The sequence below is a fragment of the Leucopleurus acutus genome (assembly GCF_964270905.1).
Source record: "Leucopleurus acutus genome assembly, chromosome: 3".
NCBI lineage: Eukaryota > Metazoa > Chordata > Mammalia > Artiodactyla > Delphinidae > Leucopleurus > Leucopleurus acutus.
In genome coordinates, this window is record NC_139145.1 from 59,314,788 (window position 1) to 59,330,028 (window position 15,241).

Genomic DNA, 15,241 nt, shown 5'->3' on the forward strand with positions numbered 1-15,241 from the left:
GGCCTCATGGAGCTATACCCAGGCCTTCGTCACGTGAGCGAGGCAGTCTTGGACATTTCAGCTCCAGCCAAGCTGACAGCTGCATTAAGTCATGCAAGTGACCCCAGGAGAGATCCCCTAAAGCCAACTCACAGAATCATGAGAAATAATAAATCACTGTTGTTTTAAGCCACTGAGTTTCAGGGTGGTATGTTATACAATAAATAACTGAATCACAACCTCTCTGAGCCTCAGATTCCACCTCTATAACACGGGACTAATGCTTCAGGGTCATTATGAAGATTATGCCAGTGAAGCTAATGCCAGTGCAAGAAATACTAGTTGGTATAGTCGTTATTATTATTAAAAATCTCCCCAGGAGATCCTTGACGTATTGCAGGTGTGCTCCCTGGGAAGCCTCATTCCCACAAGCACCTGCTGCTTCCAATCACATGGTTTCCAAAAAGCTGGTTTCCTGAGAAAAACAAAGGCTTAAAAAAAAAAATACAGGGGCTTCCCTGGTGGGGAGAGTCCGCCTGCCAATGCAGGGGACACGGGTTTGAGCCCTGGTCCGGGAGGATCCCATGGGCCACGAAGCAACTAAGCCCGTGCGCCACAGCTGCTGAGCCTGCGCTCTGGAGCCCGCGAGCAACAAGTACTGAGCCCGCATGCCACAACTACTGAGGCCCGTGCTCCTGGAGCCTGTGCTCCGCAGTGGGAGAAGCCACCGCAATGAGAAACCTGCGCATCGCAATGAAGAGTAGCCCCTGCTCGCCACAACTAGAGAAAGCCCGCGCACAGCAATGAAGACCCAATGCAGCCAAAAATAAATTAATTAATTAAAAAAATACAATATCTGAAAAAATGAAGTTTGAACTAAAAAACAGACTACCAAAGAAGGTTCTGCTTAGATTAGCCATCTACCCACCGACCTGTCCATTCAACACTTTATTAAACTCTTACTAATTACCAGACACCAATTAAGAGTAGCTAAGACCCTAAAACAAATAATTCCCACCTAGGTAGCTGTTAACAGAAGGGACTACACACATGAACTTCAGCTGAGAGATGGCATATGCAGTAGTAGATACATCTAAAATCATCCTGCTAGAGAAAAAAACCCTTAAATTTCTGCAGAGAGCTCAAAGACACATGCTTAGAATGCAGGCCCCAAGAATGATTCCGATTGGGGATCCCAGGAGCAATATAAAGAGAAAGAAATGAAAGGGGTCCCTAAAAAGCACATCCCTTAGAGAGAGGGGGGTCAGAGGGTCCCATTCACAGAACCTGGACCCCAGGTTGAGAGAAGAACTTGACCACCTGGCATCCCCTGCCATACCTGGTATAGAACAGGTCTGGGCAATTAACAATGCACAGGCTGATGACAGAGAGAGAAATCCTGTAGAAAAGGATGTTAAACCGCTTTCAACTGCATTTATGAAATCATTGATAAATTGATAACACTGAAATAAAAAAGCCTTTTAATCCTAAAAAGAATTAAGATATTTTTTTTTCCCTCAAAAACGCTGATGTAATACTTAAATTACACCAAAGGTAAGAAAGAGGGCCAAACCTGTATTTTCTGCATGAGGGGACAAGGTCCACTGAGCCCAGGAAGCACTTATTCTAGACAAGCTCTATAATGTTCCAAATCCACTGAATGGTAGTTACAGTCAGTATAAACAATACAGGCCCAGAAGTGGCCTACAAACCATACAGCAGGAGGGCTGTGGGTGAAAGACACAACCTAGGGAGGCACTGGCCTGAATCTATTGTTTAGTACAAATGCTGGGCTGACTTTTTTTTTCATTGACATATAACATATACTAAAGTGCACAAATATTAAGTGTGTGGCTTGAAAATGTTTATACCCAGATTAAGATAAAAGAATACTCCTAGGGCTTCCCTGGTGGCACAGTGGTTAAGAATCCGCCTGCCAATGTAGGGGACATGGGTTCGAGCCCTGGTCCGGGAAGATCCCTCATGCTGCAGAGCAACTAAGACCATGCACCACAACTACTGAGCCTGCGCTCTGGAGCCCGCGAGCCACAACTACTGAAGCCCGCGCGTCTAGAGCCTGTGCTCCGCAAGGAGAGAAGCCACCGCAGTGAGAAGCCCACACACTGCAACGAAGAGTAGCCACCGCTCGCCACAAATAGAGAAAGGCTGCACACAGTAATGAAGACCCAACGCAGCCAAAAAGAAAAACCAAAAAAACTCCTAATACCCCAGAAGTTTCCCTGTGTCCTTCCTAGTCAATAACAAACCCTATCCTAGTCTCCGACACCACAGCCAGGAGTAACCACTATTTTGATCTCCATCACCATAGATTAGTTTGGCTTAATCTTGAAATGCACATAAACGGAATCATGTATTATGTGGTCTTTTCAGTCGGCCTTCTTTCATTCATCACAGGGTTACCTTGTTTTGAAGCAGAAACCCCAGAAACTGAGATGTATTTTCAGGAAATCCCCCTCTCATGTCATAGACCTGGATGCCAACTGCTCTGATTTATACTGGTTGCACTTCCTGCAGTCCTCCAAGCACATGTTATAACAATTTATAACAAAACAGAACCGTGGATTGTAAAAGTTTTCCTTCAAGATAAACTAAATCTTTTAAAGCTATTCAAATCTATTCAATCTCAATACAGCCCCTGACTTGACCCCATAAAAGTAAAATCTTTCCCATATTGAGCGCACAATTCCTCTTAAACCTATTTTTCTTCCTTGGCATCCACCCATTTTAAAGAACCCTCAAATTCTGAAATAAAATGAATTGTCAGTTCTGTTACTACTTTTGATTAGTAAGGGGTTAAACTATAGGAAAATCTCGGAGGCAGCCTAAGGCCCTAAATTCAGACAAATGTGTCAGGTCAGAAAAGACAGGAAAGGGACAACAGTACAGCAATAACATACAGGTACAGATTCCACAGTCAAACTTTCATGATTTAAATCTGGGGTCTGGCCATTTCTAGTTGGGTGGCATTGGGCAAGTCGTTACTCCACTATGTGTTTCAATTACTTCACTGTAAAATGGGAATAACTTCATAAGACTGTTGCAAGGATTAAATGTGAATGTATATAAAGCTCTTAGGAGAGCACCTGGCACATAATAAGCACTCGGTAAGAATGAGCTATATTCAAAAGCTGAAAGCTCTAAGACAGCAACTAGTCTGCAAACCAAAAGGTTATAAAACAGTCATAACGGTCACCAAGACATGTAGCACAGTGCTTCTCAAGATGTTTCCTTCCTAACCCTTCACAGACTGCTACTTTTTTGTAAAACGCAAGATTCCATGCTCGAATGTCACAGCAATGTCAAATTGCTCTCAAAGTTTTAAAATTTTTACTCTCACTTTCTGTATTTATCTCATTGCAGCCTGATAGCCGCTCAGGGACTGGCACTTGTCTGCACAGTAAACTTTGAGTAGCACTGTTCCAGCACACAAGAAGGACTCAGAAGCCTACTGACAACTCAGCTAGCAGGTTAAATAGAATTATGAAAACATATTAGTAAAGAAAACCCACCCCAATAGCAGGGGCAAGAGGATGACTTGAGGGTCAACAAGTTGAGACATAAAACAACCCCAACAGGCTAAACCTGTAAAGCAAAACTGGCTGCCAGAGCAAGAATCCAACCGGTACTTTGCCCCCTCTCACTGCTCGAGGAGAGGCCTTCAGAAAACATGTCGGCCAGGAAGTCATCAGCCCCACAGGGGACAAGAGAAAGGAGGCAGAATTGATTCAGCCCTCCCAAGAAAGAAGTCCTTCTCAGGAGTTAGAAGCCACCCTAAGCAGTCACCAAGCTTTGGAAATGTCACATGGCAAACAAAGGCCAGAGTTTCTTCCCTGCCAAAGAAAACATGCAAACATTTCCATTGGTGACACTGGACTGCACACATGCACACCTACGTAATACACATACAGTCGCCCCTCGGTATCCACGGAGGACTGGTTTCAGGACCCACATGATACCAAAATCTGCGGTGGCGCAAGTCCCTTATATATAAATACCTTATATGAAAGGTATTTGCATATAACCTACGCACATTCTCCTATATACTTTAAATCATTTCTAGATTATTTATAATACGTAACACAATGTAAATGTCATTTAAATAGTTGTAAATACAACGTGAATGTTATGTAAGTAGTTTCTGGAGCACAGTAAATTCAAGTTTTGCTTTTTAGAACTTTCTGGAATTTTTTTTCCCCAAATATTTTCAATCTGGTGGTTGGTTGAATCTGTGGGTGCAGAACCTGCAGATATGGAGGACCAACTGTATACATGCCCCATTCACATCACAGTACCTGTGCTTTTAGGAGGCTCCTGAGGTCCGCCCGGCCAGCCGTACTGTGGGTATCCTTGGTAGGGGTACCCCTGAGGAGGTGGGTAGGGTCCCCCCATAGGTCCTGGAGGGTAGCCCTCAGGCCCCATCGGTTGCTGTGGATAAGGTGGGTACGGAGCCGTCGGACCGGGCCCTGGATACGGTGGAGGGTTCCCTTGGTTCATCAGGGACCTGCTGAGTACACCTAAGAGACAGACAATGAAAGTTATTTGCATTTAATCTGGGGAAATCGTTAGGATAAAAACTGTAATCATGAGATCATTTACAAATTGCCTTAAAGATATCTTAAACCTCTTGCACATCTTCAGCTCTGCCCATTTTGTTTCCTTCTCACCATCACAATTGGCAAATATCTTATGTATCTGTTTGCCTTTTGTCTGCCCCCCCCACTAGACTACAGGCTGTGACAGCAGGAATCACATCAGTTTGGGGTCATCACCATGACCCTGGAGCTTAGCACAGTGACCGGCACAAGGCAGGCCCCAGTAAATGTGCTGAATGAAGAACCGATTATTATTTTGTTTTTTAATTCTCTAAAATATCCATAAATGTGATTGGATAGCTCTAAGAAGAAGGCAGAAAGTCTAACAGCATTAATTATGAATCAGATCAGCAGAGGCTGACCTGGTGACAGAAATCCTCCAACAAACAGGGCTGGGCCACAATGGGGTTTTCTAACAAGCAGCAACACTGGCAGTGAGTGACCAGTGAGTGTAAAGCTTGCCCCCACCCTGGGCACTGGGTGATCTGGTTGCTCTCCTGAGACCCACAGCTCTGAGCAGTTGAGCAGTATGCTCGGTTGTCACTACACAAACGGCAGAGCTGTCCACAGAGCATGCCAAGCATCTCCTCTGACCATCCAGGCTCCCAGGACTCTGGAGCACTCCCCAGGAGCCCCCACTTTGTTTTACAGGTTCCTGCTCTCGGTGGTTTGCTTCTGTGAGGGAGGCCATTTCTTCCCAGTCCCCAAAGCCTTTTACCCATTCTCTTGATTGGGCCTGAAGTCTGGAGGGGGCCAGCATCTCCTTTCTATCATCTCTGTAGCCCCCGAAGTGCCTGACACAATGACTTCCTGATTAAAAGCATTACTGGGGAATGCAAAGTACATATATTCTGGATGAACATGATTGCTATCATCTTGCTGCCTTGTACTCACCCCTCTCCTGTACTGATATTTAACGTTTTACCTATCTGAGTAAGTTAATAGAGGGAAGAGTCTCATACTCAAAATTTAATAATTTCACCATTAATTCTTTTTCATAATATGCAATCAATAAATTCATAAATGACTCTATAAGAAGAACAGAGTAGCCATAAAGTAAGGTTCCCTAGAAAATCTGCATTAAAACAGTGGACTTTGCTGGCTGCCCACGCAACAACCACATCCCCCTTCATAATAAGTCAGATTTCCAGTTAAGTATCCATTCTTTCTTCCTGTAGTTCATGTGCTTTGGGGGAAGCTCATTCCTTACCAGTTCCAGGGTGAGCCCAATCTAACCTAAGCCAATCCGGGTCACCCTTTCCTCTTTTCCATCAAGACTGATTCAAGGACTCCAGGACTAAGCCAATCACAAATGGCATCCCTTGGCCACTCGGATTAGTTCGAAAGTGGTTTGATCAGTTAAAATCTTGGGGCTTGGGCTTCCCTGGTGGCTTCCCTGGTCCGGGAAGTTCCCACATGCCACGGAGCAATGAAGCCCACGAGCCACAACTACGGAAGCCTGCATGACTAGAGCCCATCCTCCGCAACAAGAGAAGCCAACGCAATGAGAAGCCCACGCACCGCAACGAAGAGTAGCCTACCCCGCTCGCCGCAACTAGAGAAAGCACGCACGCAAGGAAGAGCCAACGCAGCCAAAAATAAATAAATAAAATAAATAAATTTAACAACAACAACAACAAAAATCTTGGGCCTCTCCTAACACACTCCCAACCTTCCCTTCCCCTCCCCTTAACACAGTCAAATACACGGTCTAGCAAGGACATGGCCTACAAAATTGCTGACAGCCAATCTGCAGCCGTGAGGGAGCCACCAGCCTTAAGATGAAGTAGATACTTCAGAAAGGTAGAGCAGAAAGAAGGAAAGAAATGGGATTCCAGGGACTTCCCTGGTGGTCCAGTGGTTAAGACTCTGCACTCCCAATGCAGGGGGCCTGGGTTCGATCCCTAGTCAGGGAACTAGATCCCACATGCCACAACTAAAACAACAACAAAAAAGATCCCGCAGGCTGCAATGAAGGTCCCGCATGTGGCAACAAAGATTCCGTGTGCAGCAACTAAGACCCAACGCAGCCACATACATACATACATAAATACATAACTAAACAATTTTTAAAAAAATAAAGAAATGGGATTCCAGATGACTTTATAATAGCTCATAAATCAGATTAAAACCCAACCTAGGGCTTCCCTGGTGGCACAGTGGTTGAGAGTCCGCCTGCCGATGCAGGGGACACGGGTTCGTGCCCAGGTCCTGGAAGATCCCACATGCCGCGGAGCAGCTAGGCCCGTGAGCCATGGCCGCTGAGCCTGCGCTCCACAACGGGAGAGGCCACAACAGTGAGAGGCCCCTGTACCGCAAACAAAACAAAACAAAACAAAACAAAAAAAACACCAACCTAACCTAAGCTACCTCTGTAGAATTTCCACTACTAGGAACCAATAGTAAGGTAAGCTAATGAACCCCTCTGATTGATGTTCAAGCAAGCAGACATTTATGCAGTGCTGACTGTGCCTGGCACTGTGCTAAGTAGTGGGATATAGAAATGGATATGCTTCAAATCCTTCCCCTGGACAACAGGTTAAAAAGACAAACATAAGGATGGTAGTTTTTAGAAAAGGTGGTAAACAGACTGCTGGGTAGCAGTAGGGGCTTAAACTCAGTTGAGAGGAGGTGGGAGTGAGGAGAGTGTCACTTGAAGGAGGGGATAATAAACTGAAACTTTGTAAGATGAAATCGGAATGGCTAGAAGATCTCTCTTTTGACCTCATCTGCATTCTGTCTCTCATTCTTCTTTCTTCAGGGGCCTGGGAGGGATTCAGAAAAGAACTAGGGTTCTTTCCCTTCTTTGCTCTCTGGTCTATGCCAACGTGGCATCACACTCTGACCTGGAAATGGCCTTTCCCTTTACCCTAAACCAAAGGCTCACGGTGACAAACACTGCAATCATCACGTGAACCTGGGCACCTAACTGCTGACTACTTCTGCATTCCCTCTCGCCTGCCTGGAAGGCTGTGGTAAACCTAGTGAGCCCTGGTTAACACAGACATCAGTCTCATTAACCCCTCTACAGCTATTCCACTAGTTATTTTTTAAGTCACAGAAATAGAACACAGCCATCATAACTACTCTTTCCTGAAGTTCAGTGTGTGTGTGTGTGTGTGTGTGTGTGTGTGTGTGTGTGTGTGTGTGTGTGTCCTCTGTACTGACCTAATTCCATCAAAACTGTAGTTTAACTTCATTAATCCAACAAGACCCTGTAATAATGATCATTCTCCCTCTAGCAAAGTCTACACCTATATTTCTCTGAAGACACTGCCCTTCTAAGAACAATGAGCAGTGAGAAGGCACAGAGAACAAAGTGTTTAGAACTATCACAACCTCACACCTCAATGTTTCATGACTTTTCTTGATCGATCTATGTGTATCTATTCCTCATTATTCCTGGGACCCTCAAAACTCTCCCAAATGTATGTGTCCTCCCCTTTCTCCCTCAATCATGTTTCCCCCTCATTTTTAGTATGTAACTTTCTCCCTCTGCCTGAGAAACTGCTTTATGTCTGGGGTCAGGGGAACCCCATGTACTACTCAGATGCACTTATAAAGAGCATAACAGATGCTCTACTGTCATGACCAACCCCCACCCCACACTCTGTCCTGTGTTCCCAGAACACAGTCACCTTAGAGGAATAAAATCTGGAACTATTTTCAGTTTCCTCTAAGCAGGAAAAAAATCCCAGTAAGAGAACAGCAAAAGTCATAGAAATAGCATCTGTGTCAAGATCAAAGATTCCAGAGCTGGCATCTTAAAAGCAGGAGTTCACCCAGTGGGAATCCATTGTTCCCATGCTTGTACAGAAGCGAACCCAAGTAAAGAAAGATTCCCTCACATTGACACAGTCTAGTACAAACCACTTAACATAAGCAAAATATAAATGAGCTTTAAATTTAAGGTATGATACAAAACTTTAAAACATAAATGTTTTCTCTTATAAATGTGGTCAGGTGAAATGTAAGCTCTACTATAGTTGAGTGTGTTACACTGAGGATCAAATGTAAACAGTGGAAATTGTAGCATGAAAGACAAATCATAGCTCCAAAAGAGACAGCTCAAATCAAGCAGCAGCCAAGATCCATTAAAACTGCATTGAATCTGGGCTTCCCTGGTGGCGCAGTGGTTGACAATCCGCCCGCCAGTGCAGGGGACACGGGTTCGATCCCTGGTCCGGGAAGATCCTGCATGCCGTAGAGCAGCTGGGCCCGTGCGCCACAACTACTGAGCCTGCGCTCTAGAGCCCACGAGCCACAACTCCTGAGCCCACATACCACAACTACTGAAGCCTGTGTACCTGGAGTCCGTGCTCTGCAACAAGAGAAGCCACCACAATGAGAAGCGCACAAATCGCAACAAAGAGTAGCCCCCACTCACCGCAACCAGAGAAAAGCCCGCACGCAGTGATGAAGACACAACACAGCCAGAAACAATAAATAAATAATAAAATAAATAAATTCTTTAAAAAACCACTGCATTGAATCTATTTGCAAAAGAATTCAGATTAATGATAGTAAAGATGATCCAAGATCTCAGGAAAAGAATGGAGGCATAGACCGAGAAGACAAGAAATGTTTAACAAAGAGCTAGAAGATCTAAAGAACAAACAAATGGAGATGAACAATACAGTAACTGAAGTGAAAAATACACTAGAAGAAATCAATAGCAGAGTAAATGAGGCAGAAGAACTGGTGAGCTGGAAGACAGAATGGTGGAAATTAATGCCATGGAATAGAAGAAAAAAGAATGAAAAGAAATGAAGACAGTCTCAGAGACCTCTGGGACAACATGAAACACACTAACATTTGCATTATAGGGGTCCCAGAAGGAGAAAAGAGAAAGGACCTGAGAAAATATTTGAAGAGATAATAGTTGAAAACTTCCCTAGCATGGGAAAGGAAACAGTCACCCAAGTCCAGGAAGCACAGAGAGTCCCATACAGGATAAACCCAAGGAGGAACACGCTGAGACACATAGTCAAATTGACAAAAAATTAAAGACAAAGAGAAAATATTAAAAGCAACAAGGGAAGGGACTTCCCTGGTGGCACAGCGGTTAAGAATCCGCCTTCCAGTGCAGGGGATGTGGGTTCAATCCCTAGTCAGGGAACTAGATCCCACATGCATGCCACAACTAAGGTGCCCACTGGCAGCAACTAAGGAGTACATAGGCTGCAACTAAGGAGCCAGTGAGCCGCAACTAAGGAGCCCACCCGCTGCAACTAAGACCCAGCACAACCAAAATAAATAAATAAAATAAAAATTTTTAAAAAGCAACGAGGGAAAAGCAACAAATAACATAAAAGGGGGGTGGGACTTCCCTGGTGGTGCAGTGGTTAAGAATCCGCCTGCCAATGCAGGGGACAGGTGTTCAAGCCCTGGTCCGGGAAGATCCCACATGCTGCGGAGCAACTAAGCCCATGCGCAACAACTACTGAGCCTGCACTCTAGAGCCCACGAGCCACAACTACTGAAGCCCATGCGCCCAGAGCCTGTGCTCCACAACAAAGAGAAGCCACTGCAATGAGAAGCCCATGCACCACAACGAAGAGTAGCCCCCGCTCACCGCAACTAGAGAAAGCCCATGTGCAGCAACGAAGACCCAATGCAGCCAAAAATAAATAAATAAAATAAAAAATTTTTTAAAAAAAGAAAAAAAACATACAAGGGGGGAGTTCCCTGGCAGTCCAGTGGTTAGGACTCGGCACTTTCACTGCTGGGTGAAAGCCCTGGGTTCAATCCCTGTTGGGAAACTAACATCCCACAAGCTGCTTGGTGGAAAAACAAAAACAAAAAAACATACATGGGAATTCCCATAAAGTTATCAGCTGATTTTTCAGCAGAAACTGCAGGCCAGAGGGGAGTGGCATGATGTATTTAAAGTGATGAAAGGGAAGAACCTACAACCGAGAATACTCTACCCAGCAAGGCTCTCATTCAGATTTGACAGAGAAATCAAAAGCTTTAAAGACAAACAAAAGCTAAGAGAATTCAGCACCACCAGACCAGCTTTGCAACAAATGCTAAAGGAACTTCTCTACGTGGAAAAGAAAAGGCCACAACTAGAAATAAGAAAATTATAAGTGGAAAAGCTCACCAGTAAAGGCAAATATACAGTAAAGGTAGGAAATCATCCACACACAAATATGATATGAAAACCAGCAATCACGAGAAGAGGAGAGCACAAATGTAGGATATTAGAAATGAATTTGAAATTAAAAGACTGGCAACTTAAGACAATCATGTTTATATAACTAGTGGGAAGCAGCCACATAGTATAGGGAGATCAGCTCGGTGCTTTGTGACCCCTAGAGGGGTTGGATAGGGAGGGTGGGAGGGAGGGAGACGCAAGAGGGAAGAGATATGGGGATATATGTATATGTATAACCGATTCACTTTGTTATAAAGCAGAAACTAACACACCACTGTAAAGCAATTATACTCCAATAAAGATGTAAAAACATTAAAAAAATAATAATAAAGTAAGATTCCACAGGGTGGGGGAAAAAACAAAAAACCTTCATGGGAACCGCAAACTGAAAATCTAAAATAGATAAAAAACGCACAAAAAAGAAAAAGCAATCCAAACACAACACTAAAGTTAGTCATCAAATCACAAGAGAAGAGAACGAAAGAGGAAGGGGAGAAAGAAGACCTACAAAAACAAATCCAAAATAATTAACAAAATGGCAATAGAAACATACATACTGATAATTACCTTAAATTTAAATGGATTAAATGCTCCAACCAAAAGATACAGAATGGCTGAATGGATACAAAAACAAGACCTGTATACATGCTGTCTACAAGAGACCCAATTCAAATCTAGGGACACATACAGACTGAAAGTGAGGGGATGGAAAAAGGTATTCCATGCAAATAGAAATCGAAAGAAAGCTGGAGTGGCAATACTCATATCAGACAAAGTAGACTTTAAAATAAAGACTGTTACAAGAGACAAAGAGGACACCACATAATGATCAAGGGATCAATCCAAGAAGATATAACAATTATAAATATATATGCACCCAACATAGGAGCACCTCAATATACAAGGCAAATACTAACAGCCATAAAAGGAAGAATCGACAGTATCACAATAATAGTGGGGGACTTTAACACCCCACTTTGATCAACGGACAGATCATCCAGACAGAAAATCAATAAAGAAACACAGGCCTTAAATGACACATTAGACTACATGGACTTAATTTATATTTATAGAGCACTCCATCCAAAAACAGCAAAATAAACATTCTTTTCAAGTGCACATGGAACATACTCCAGGACTGACCACATGCTGGGCCACAAAGCAAGCTTCGGTAAATTTAAGAAAACTGAAATCATGTGAAACACCTTTCCCAACCACAACGCTCAGATTAGAAATCAATTACCGGAAAAAAAAAAAAACTGTAAAAAAACACAAAAGTGGAGGCTAAACAATATATTATTAAACAACCAATGCAGCACCAAAGAAATCAAAGAGGAAATCAAAAAATACCTACAGACAAACAACAACGAAAACACAATGACCCAAAACCTATGGGACACAACAAAAGCAGTTCTAAGAGGGAAGTTTATAGCAATACAATCTTACCTCAGGAAACAAGAAGAATCTCAAACAACCTAACCTTACACCTAAAGCAACTAGGGAAAGAACAAACAAAACCCAAAGTTAGTAGAAGGTAAGTAATAAAGATCAGAGCAGAAATAAATGAAATAGAGACAAAGAAAACAATAGAAAAGATCAATGAAACTAAAAGCTGCTTCTCTGAGAAGATAAACAAAATCGATAAATTTTTTTTTTTTTTGCTTTTACTTTCATTTGCATTTATTTTTTGCAGCATTTATTCCCGGGCCATAAGTTTTTGTTTCTTCAATTTCTTCTGGGATATCTTTTTCTTCTGGGCAACCTCCTCTTCTGGTTTAGGAACAATCTGTTCTTTTTCAGTAAGGATCATCTCAATGTGGCACGGAGAGCTCATGTATGGGTTGATCCGACCATGAGCTCTATGAGTCCTGCGCCGCATCTTGGGGGCTTTGTTCACCTGGATGTGCTCAATGACCAGAGAATCTACATCTAAGCCCTTAAGTTCAGCATTACTCTCTGCATTTTTGAGCATGTGCAGTAAAAATTCAGCACTCTTTTGGGCCACCGACCCTGCGTCCAGCCCCACTGTTTGGCCTGGGCACACCTACCAACTCCACCATTGTAGCGACGGAATGGCACACACTGCTTCTTCTTCTTTTTTTTTTTTTTTAAATTTATTTATTATATTTGGCTGTGTTGGGTCTTCGTTGCTGCGCGCGGGCTTTCTCTAGTTGCGGTGAGCGGGGGCTACTCTTTATTGCAGTGCGTGGGCTTCTCATTGCAGTGGCTTCTCTTGTTGTGAAGCATGGACTCTACGCATGCGGGCTTCAGTAGTTGCAGCACGCGGGCTCAGTAGTTGTGGCTCGAGGGCTCTAGAGCGCAGGCTCAGTAGTTGTGGCGCACGGGCTTAGTTGCTCCGCGGCATGTGGGATCTTCCCGGACCAGGGCTCGAACCCGTGTCCCCTGCATTGGCAGGTAGACTCTTAACCACTGTGCCACCAGGGAAGCCCCACACTGCTTCTTTAAAGTGACATCCTTCAGATGCTTAGTGGCTTTTCGGATATGCATACCCTTAATGGCCTGGGCTGTTTCACGAGTGTTCTTAAAGTGAACACGAAGATTTGAACCTCTCGACTTGCATGATTTTGTGGGATTTTCTGGGTCAAGTGAATAGCGAACCATTTTTAGAGGTCACCTCAGGCCGCTGACCGGAAAAGCAAATTGATAAATCTTTAGCCAGCCTCATCAGGAAAAAAAGGGAGAAGGCTCAAATCAATAAAATTAGAAATGAAAAAGGAGATGTTACAACTGACACCACAAAAATACAAAGGATCATAACAGACTACTACAAACAGCTATATGCCAAAAAAATGGACAACCTGGAAGAAATGAACAAATTCTTAGAAAGGTACAACCTTCCAGGACTGAACCAGGAAGAAATAGAAAATATGAACAGACCAATCACAAGTACTGAAATTGAAACTGTGATTTAAAAACTCCCAACAAACAAAAGTCCAGGACCAGATGGTTTCACAGGTGAATTCTATCAAACATTTAGAGAAAAGTTTACATCTATCCTTGTGAAACTAGTCCAAAAAATTGCAAAGAGGGCTTCCCTGGTGGCGCAGTGGTTGAGAGTCCGCCTGCTGATGCAGGGGACACGGGTTCGTACCCCGGTCCGGGAAGATCCCACATGCCGCGGAGCGGCTGGGCCCGTGAGCCATGGCCACTGAGCCTGCGCGTCCGGAGCCTGTGCTCCGCAACGGCAGAGGCCACAACGGTGAGAGGCCTGCGTACAGCAAAAAAAAAAAAAAAAAAAAATGCAAAGAAAGGAACACTCCCTAACTCATTCTGTGAGGCCACCATCACCCTGATACCAAAACCAGACAAAGATACCACAAAAAAAAGAAAATTACAGACCAATATCACTGATGAACATACATGCAAAAAGACTCGACAAAATACTAGCAAACAGAATCCAACGATACGTTAAAAGGATCATATACCATGATCAAGTGGGATTCATCCCAGGAATGCAAGGATTTTTCAGTATCTGCAAATCAATCAGTGTGATTCACCACATTAACAAATTGAAGAATAAAAACCATATGATCATCTCAATAGATGCATAAAAAGCTTTCGACAAAATTCAACACCCATTTATGATAAAAACTCTCCAGAAAGTGTGCACAGAGGAAACATACCTCAACATAATAAAGGCCATATACAACAAACCCACAGCTAACATCATACTCAATGGTGAGAAGCTGAAAGCATTTTCTCTGAGATCAGGAACAAGTCAAGGATGTCCACTCTTGCCATTTTTATTCAACATAGTTTTGGAAGTCCTAGCCATGGCAATTAGAGAAGAAAAACAAATAAAAGGAATACAAATTGGAAAAGAAAAAGTAAATCTGTCACTGTTTGCAGATGACATGATACTATACACAGATAATCCTAAAGATGCCACTAGAAAACTACTAGAGCTAATCGATGAATTTGGTAAAGTTGCAGCATACAAAATTAATACACAGAAATCTGTTGCATTGTTATACACTAACAACAAAAGAGAAAGAAACAATCCCATTTGCCATCACATCAAAAAGAATAGAATACCTAGGAATAAACCTACCTAGGGAGACAAAAGACCTGTACTCTGAAAACTATAAGATGCTGATGAAAGAAACTGAAGATGACACAAACAGATGGAGAGATATACCATGTTCTTGAATTGGAAGACTCAATATTGTCAAAATGACTATACTACCCAAGGCAATCTACAGATTCAATGCAATCCCTATCAAATTACCAATGGCATTTTTCACAGAACTAGAAAAAAAATTTTTTTTCTCATGAACCATGTGCATGGCTAAAATTTTTTTAAATTTGTATGGAGACACGAAAGACCCTGAACAGCCAAAGCAATCTTGAGAAAGAAAAATGGAGCTGGAGGAATCAGGCTCCCTGACTTCAGGCTATACCACAAAGCTACAGTCATCAAAACAGTATGGTACTGACACAAAAACAGAAATATAGATCAATGGAACAG

At 43.0% G+C, this 15,241-nt stretch overlaps 1 protein-coding gene and 1 pseudogene across 3 annotated transcripts in view; both read right to left on the reverse strand.

The window, feature by feature from the left end:
* The window catches only part of CYSTM1 (cysteine rich transmembrane module containing 1), a 66,309-nt gene that overhangs the window by 37,587 nt on the left and 13,481 nt on the right, over window positions 1-15,241 (reverse strand). For both annotated transcript variants that reach the window (XM_082836890.1, XM_082836891.1), the window contains exon 2: window positions 4,293-4,514. In XM_082836890.1, the coding sequence (XP_082693016.1) occupies window positions 4,293-4,494 (202 nt within the window). In that variant the 5' untranslated portion in view covers window positions 4,495-4,514. The remainder of the gene's footprint in view (window positions 1-4,292; window positions 4,515-15,241) is intronic.
* Window positions 12,420-13,404, reverse strand: LOC309960239 (large ribosomal subunit protein uL22-like; annotated as a pseudogene). The gene is made up of 2 exons: window positions 13,192-13,404; window positions 12,420-12,834 (listed from the first exon to the last, which is right to left on the reverse strand). The product of its transcript is annotated as a large ribosomal subunit protein uL22-like (transcript).